This window comes from Patella vulgata, chromosome 1 (assembly GCF_932274485.2).
Source record: "Patella vulgata chromosome 1, xgPatVulg1.2, whole genome shotgun sequence".
NCBI classification, from domain to species: domain Eukaryota; kingdom Metazoa; phylum Mollusca; class Gastropoda; family Patellidae; genus Patella; species Patella vulgata.
This window is the reverse complement of record NC_065879.2, coordinates 94,572,647-94,580,157: the sequence shown is the minus strand read 5'-3', so window position 1 is coordinate 94,580,157 and position 7,511 is coordinate 94,572,647. Positions and strand designations below refer to the sequence as shown.

Below are 7,511 nucleotides of genomic sequence, written 5' to 3'. Positions count from 1 at the left end.
GGAAGTTACGGGCCGATATGCGCGAATATCGAAAGGATCCAAGATCTTTGGGTTATAAACTTACATTTCAAGTTTCAACAAAATCGGATAAAAATTGTGACCTCTTTAGAGTCCACAACCTTGATATACCATATTGTTACGCTATTTGAGAACGAACGGCGGCCATTTTGTCTGTCAATTTTGGGCCGATTTTCACAAAATTCGAACTCAGTCGTCCTTAGGGTGTAACGGTGATACAATAATACGTTTTTTTAAATCGGATAAAAATTATGATCTCTATCGGGTCCACAAGCTAAAAACGCAATTTTTCATACAATCAGGGACCATAATTCAGGAAGTTACGGACCAATATGCGCGAATATCGAAAGGAACCAAGATCTTTGGGTTATAAACTTACATTTCAAGTTTCAACAAAATCGGATAAAAATTGTGACCTCTTTAGAGTCCACAACCTTGATATACCATATTGTTACGCTATTTGAGAACGAACGGCGGCCATTTTGTCTGTCAATTTTGGACCGATTTTCACGAAATTCTAAATCAGTCATCCTTAGGGTGTAACGGTGATATAATAATACGGGTTTTTAAATCGGATAAAAATTATGACTTCTACAGGGTACACAAGCTAAAAACGCGATTTTTCGTACAATCAGGGGCCATAATTGAGGAAGTTACGGGCCGATATGCGCGAATATCGAAAGGATCCAAGATCTTTGGGTTATAAACTTACATTTCAAGTTTCAACAAAATCGGATAAAAATTGTGACCTCTTTAGAGTCCACAACCTTGATATACCATATTGTTACGCTTTTTTTACTTTGCTATGAATTTTGAGGTGTCTCTGCAGATGACTATTTCTGGTGAATGATTTACTACAAACATCACATTTAAATTTTCTTTCACCAGTATGAATTCTCATGTGTGACTGTAGATTACTACTCTGTGGAAATGATTTACTACAAACATCACATTTATATGGTCTTTCGCCAGTATGAATTCTTATGTGTCTCTGCAGCTGATCCTTCACTCTAGATGATTTACCACAAACATCACATTTATAAGGTTTTTCACCAGTATGAATTCTCATGTGTATCTGTAGAGTTCCACGCTGAGTAAATGATTTACAACAAACATCACATTTATAACGTGTCTCTCCTGTATGAATTCTCATGTGTGTTTGAAGAGTTCCACTCTGACTAAATGATTTACTACAAACATCACATGTAAAAGGTCTTTCTCCGGTATGAAGTCTAATATGGTTGTGTAGATGACTACTATCAGAAAATGATTTACTACAAACATCACATTTATAAAGTTTTACACCTGTATGAATTCTGATGTGAGACTTTAGAATTCCACTCTTACTAAATGACAAATTACAAACATTGCATTTATAAGGTTTTTCACCAGTATGTATTCTGATGTGGTCCTGTAAATGACCAGTTTGAGAAAATGATTTACTACAAACACCACATTTATAAGGTTTTTCACCTGTATGTATTCTGATGTGGTGCTGTAAATGACCAGTTTGAGAAAATGATTTCTTACAAACATCACATTTATAAGGTTTTTTATTAGTATAAGTTTTTGAGTGTCTCTGCAAAGATTTTTCACCAACATCAGCCTTATAATTGCTTTCTCCAATTTTCTCTTGCTGACTAAAATGTATTTCACAGTGTTTTTCTAAATCCATTTCGAATTTAAATTCTTCATCACACAAATTACACTGATAAACAGTTTCAATATCATCAGTTTTCTCTTCTTTAACATGACAATATCCATCTACATCATCAGTTTTCTCTTCTTTAACATGACAATATTCATCTACATCATCAGTTTTCTCTTCTTTAACATGACAATATTCATCAACATCATCAGTTTTCTCATCTTTAACATGTATCTTATTGTGTTTTACTAAATCATCAAATTGTTTAAAAATCTCTTCACATACAACACACTGGTGAAGTGTTATAACATCATTGGTTTCCTGTAATATTTAAAAGTTACAACATCAAACAACATTTGTAACATGGAGAATACATCTTTAAAAACTTGAAATGTCAAATACACATGCAGTTCATATCTTATTTCCCTCACAGCACACTGTATGGCGTACCCCCCTCTTCATTAGCCCAGTCTGTGCGGAATGGTTTGTCATTTGAAACTTTGACCTGAAACTGCTACTAAATGTCTTTTAAGGATTATGTAGTTGGATTACTCACCATTCTGTTGTTTATTTGTGAAGCTGCTGTGTGGCGGAATGACGATTATAAAAATACAGCAGGGGATTGCTGATCTGTCTCTTCTACAAGTCATTGAAAATAGGTGATTCGCTGAAGTACAAAATAACCTCAACTTCCATAAAGTGTTACGTCATGGAAAAAGAATTTGCTTCCGGTAGAAGGTTGTATATATGATATAGGCCCGGATCTTTGCAACCCGAATAGTTCACAAAAATACTATTTCATTTGCAATTCACTTCACTCACTGTTATGTGAGAGAGAGAAATGGGGTTTAATGTCAACTCGACACAAACTTGGTCGTTTCGGGACTAGCAGATGGTTTAATTATATTTCAATAATTCGCTTGCGCGTAGGGGTCTTTAGCAGTGGGAGGAAACCTGAGGACCCATTTATTAACCGATTGCCTTGAAATGGACATGTTTTGTTAACATTAGTTTGACGAAGAAGCTTATTTAGTTTCAATAACTTCCCTTCATTTATTCTTGGGTTATGGCCCTTGTTTCACTTTGTTGAACGCTGTGAATGCTCTAACAACAAAAGTTATCATCTGATCTGTATGAAATCTATGTGCATTATTTAAATTAGTGAAACCAAGAAGCTTATTGAATTTCACCAATTTCCGTTAATTACGTCTATAGTTATGGTCCTTGTTTCACTTTGTTGAACCCTGTGATTTGTTTGACATTTATATGCAATATTTAAATTAGTAAAACGCAGAAAGTCTATTGGATTTCAGAAATTCTAGAGTTATGGCCCTTGTTGCACTTTGTAGAACCGTTTGAATGCTCTAATGACAAAAGTTATCATTCGATCCGTATCAAATTTTTTATGCATTAAATGAATTAGTAAAATGAAAAAAAATGTCGAATTTCAACAATTTTGGTATATTACTTCCTGAGTTAAGGCCCTTTTTTCAGTTTGTAGAACCTTGTGACCCCTCCAAGGACGAAAATTACAATCTGATTTGTCTGAAATTGCCTTGTAAATGACCTTCCATTACCTACAAAAGATTGAATATGTGACAACTCTTGTTGGCACTGGGATGATTTAGCTGTTGTGGGTGAATGTTTCGCTGCCTGGCAACCTACCTTTAAAATATGATCTATATTATGAGTTATTAAAAGTACAAAAATTAACATAGTTTTAAATCATTGAAGGTAATATAGCTTTAAAGTATCTACGGTAATATAGCTTTAAAGTAGCTAAAGTAATATAGCTTTAAAGTATCTAGGGTAATATAGCTTTAAAGTAGCTAAGGTAATCTAGCTTTAAAGTAGCTAAAGTAATATAGCTTTAAAGTATCTAGGGTAATATAGCTGTCAAGGGTGTAAGGTAATATAGCTTTAAAGTATCTAGGGTAATATAGCTTTAAAGGATCTAAGGTAATATAGCTTTAAATGGGTTAAGGTAATATAGCTTTAAAGTATCTAAGGTAATATAGTTTTAAAGTAGCTAAGGTAATATAGCTTTAAAGTATCTAAGGTAGCTATAGCTCTTGACTCCCGACTTCCATACACAGACAGATCTCATCTCAAGATTTATGAATCCCGGTTCCAGTGAAATAAAATAAAACCAAGTACGAACAATCCAAACCATAAGACAGAATTCGAAGTCCTAAAAAACGTTATAGGCAAAATAGTGTATTCAAGCAAAATAGTGTAATCAGCAAATGGACTGCTCCTCGTATACAAATTACACGACAAACAGTGGTAACAGGTGTCCGGAAGAGTAAGCTTACCCTGCCTGGCGCCACACCCAGTAGTGTAGTTAACTTGTCTTTCTGAATTCCCACCGCTGTAGAACTGGTCATGTATATAAACGGAAGACTCAGAAGTGTAGTGTTGACTACAACGATCATATGTTTTAAAATAATTGCAATATGGTGTTGGTGAGACCTAAGATTCATTTACTTTTGATTTACATCAGACGAAAATTTCGTTTGTCGTTTGTGAGTTGTTCGCATTGAATAGATCCAGGACCATATTCATTATACAACCGGCAAACCATACTATACCGGAAATGAATTTGAGAAAGAACGAAGATACATTCTTCTCTTTGTTATATTATCTTATTTGTTGAAACTGATATCAAGCCTCACCAAAAAATATCAGTCTACCAGACAACTGATCATTTACTGTAGCAGAACTTTACATACAAAATAATGGTGAGTATTACTGTTACTATTCAAACCACATGGCGTGTAGACGAACTTCCAGGGAGGCCTGACAAGCTTATAGTTATACATTTTATATACAAGTAGGTATGACAACAAAAAATTCAAAAATCCAATATGGCTTTAATTCTGTTATTTCTGGATAGGGCTGTCCAACAGCTTTACAATGACACCAAAATGAGCTTGAAAGGCCCTATATTAATGGAGTTATGCCAAATTAATTGTCGCTAATTAACGCTCTTTTGTCTGAAGAACAAAGAAGGAAAAGTGAGGCCATTGCGCGCAGTCGCTAGCGATAAAATTTCACTAACTTTCTTACATGGCGGTCACGGCGAAACTGGATCAAAAATTTTCCACACTACATATTTTGGCTCCGCACCTACCGATTTCATTGAAAACTCGCAGAATTAAAGTTTAATATACAGTAGAATCTGCATTAAGCAGCCACCCAAGGGAATTTTCACAACTGACCGCTTAACGGGAGTGGCCTCTTAATAAAATCTCGTTGCTTTTTGTGTCGACATAAATTAAATATTACGCTTGGATGCATTTGAAGCGGTAAATTTGGCCGTCGCTGAATCTTGCGCCGAACGAAAATTCTTTACTCAAATCTCGGACATAACTTAACGGGAGTGGCCTCTTAATAAAATCTTGTTGCTTTTTGTGCCGACATAAATTAAAAATTACGCTTGGATGCATTGGAAGCGGTAAATTTGGCCGTCGCTGAATCTTGCGCCGGACGAAAATTCTTTACTCAAATCTCGGACATAACTTCTGTAAACTTGTCATTTTGTACCAACCTTCGATACTACTGTCTACCATTGTGATGCATTCGATAATATTTATCCATTTTTGTGAAGAAAATCGATGAATTCATTTTATTTTATCAAAAAAGCACATGAACAAAAAACATCGCTAATTTTATCTCCTATTTACAGGGGGTGTAACTCTGTATGTAATATTATAGGAGGCGCTAAGAGAGATACTAGATGATCGTGACAAAACTCGGTACTTTTATTTTATTCAATCAGTATCAAATAATGTGTCGTTACGCGTGAAAACAATGATCAGGTTAGTCGTTTAATAAAACAAAAGATTAATTAACAGATAATCCCGGGTTGATTGTTATGTTTACATTTCTTTTTACCTGATCAGTGGGGGTCCAGTTAATTAACTACTACTCACGGGATTAGCGGGGGTGTTACAAAGAACGACAAGATGGTATCATTCAACAATGGCCGTTGAATGGGCGATGTTTTGTTGAATTTATTAGTAAAATAGTGACCGCTGGCAGCGTTAGAGGAGTGACCGTTGAATAAAGAGATGAAACAACAGAATTTCTACGGGGGGAATTTATCGTGACCGCTTACAAGGAGATGTCGCTGAATAGGAGTGGCTGCTCATACAGATTCTACTGTATGTATTTTCTTATCTATATATTTTAAACCCTATGCTATTCTGGTATCCGTCCCCCCAAAAAATCGTGTTGTTTTCTACTTTCATTTTCATGTTTAGATTTCTCTGCACATGGAGCAGGTAGAGTAAAAATTCGAAAATGAGGCGAAAAGCTAGCCTTATATTTACGAAAATAACCTCATTTGAAGCCGCAGTTTCGTACCAATCAACAATACGACGAGGAAAAATTCGTTCTATGGCAACATTAGGCCGCGGTTAATTAATTGTAGGTTTCTCATGACCTGCCGGCATGTCTGTTTTCATCCGTAATAATCACGCACTTCTTTAATTATTCTGTCAAATTTAGTAAGGAGAAAATTTGTTGACAACATTTGTAAAGTTACATTTTTTTGGGCTTCAGCGATGAACAATCTATTTATTTTATTCATAAATATGTAACTGAATATGAAGTATATCATACTGTTCTATTTATAAATCTACGCGTCTACGGTGTATAATTAACTCGGCAAAAATACGAAGTCTTGAAGTCTTGTCCGTAAACAGGAAATTCTACTATGAAGCCAGCGCGATTACCCAGACAAACTTTAGTCAGTGATTTTGACAAGACTGTCTTTTTGGAAGAAAATTTAATACATGTTGTCGTAATATATTATCTAATAAATTCCATAAACTCGGCTTTTAAACTTTTTCCATTAAGGATTTATGTTAATTTCTGATTTATCGTTGAGACGTATTTAAAAAGGAATGACAACAGTAATACAATGTAGATCCATAGAACTAGAATACTATGGCATTTGTAGCGCCATCTATTTTCATAACACTCTTAACCAGTCATGTTTTTCCTTTGATTTACCCTTACTGGATAATCGCATCTTTCGTAACTGTAAAGCAGGCTGCATAAATTGATAAATTTCGTCTGCTCTGCACAACAAAATGGTTGTTTGCACGTGTACTGTATGTGCCTCATTCATAGACAAATGCGAGACACTCGCACATGTCAATAGTGAAAATGAAACTAGAAACACGTTACGGGCGACAATAAAATTAGACTTACTCTAAACTTGTTGGAAACTTTAAAATAACGTATTAATATTAATTGTGTTCAAAAATTAAAAAATATATCAACTCAGAAATAAATATTAATGTGCTTGAGAGAGAAAAATGCCTTAATTCAAAGAACTTTCTTAGGAGTTACTAAAGACTTTATTTTTAATCAAATAAATTTGTATATTTTAGAAACAGATCGCATACTCCTAAGAAATCTGATGAATTAAACTAGGCCCTAGCCCTGAGCCCCTAATAGCCAGTGTACATGTAGATGTTCCCTGACTGAGAGTTTCTTTAAAAAAGACCTCTTCCTGTGTACTCATCAATGGACTGAAGAGCTTTTTGTTATAAACCACAGCATGCCCATAGCTATAAGAGTTTATGTTGCTTTAGTTTTTTCGACAAGTTTTGGATTCCATCTCAATAATTGATAATTACCTCACGTAGCATGTTGTTTTCAAAAACTCAGGTCATGAGAAACATACAATTAATTAACCACGGCCTTAGTTCCTTCTTAGTAATTGAATAAAATGGCCATAAGACAACATTTCCTAACGCTATCTTCACGTAGTTTTCATGCCGTGGATTCCACAAAGTCCACGATTCCTATACAGAGTTATTACATATTTTTA

The 7,511-nt window shown here is 34.7% G+C and overlaps 1 protein-coding gene across 1 annotated transcript; it reads right to left on the bottom strand.

Annotated features, from left to right (window-relative positions):
* Positions 1 to 577: 577 nt before the first annotated feature.
* On the bottom strand, positions 578 to 2,354 carry LOC126818235 (zinc finger protein 501). The gene is made up of 2 exons (XM_050545538.2): positions 2,223 to 2,354; positions 578 to 1,987 (listed from the first exon to the last, which is right to left on the bottom strand). Exons 1-2 carry the CDS (start codon positions 2,223 to 2,225, stop codon positions 803 to 805), a joined length of 1,188 nt encoding a protein of 395 aa, XP_050401495.1. The 5' UTR covers positions 2,226 to 2,354; the 3' UTR covers positions 578 to 802.
* Between the last annotated feature and the right edge of the window lie 5,157 nt (positions 2,355 to 7,511).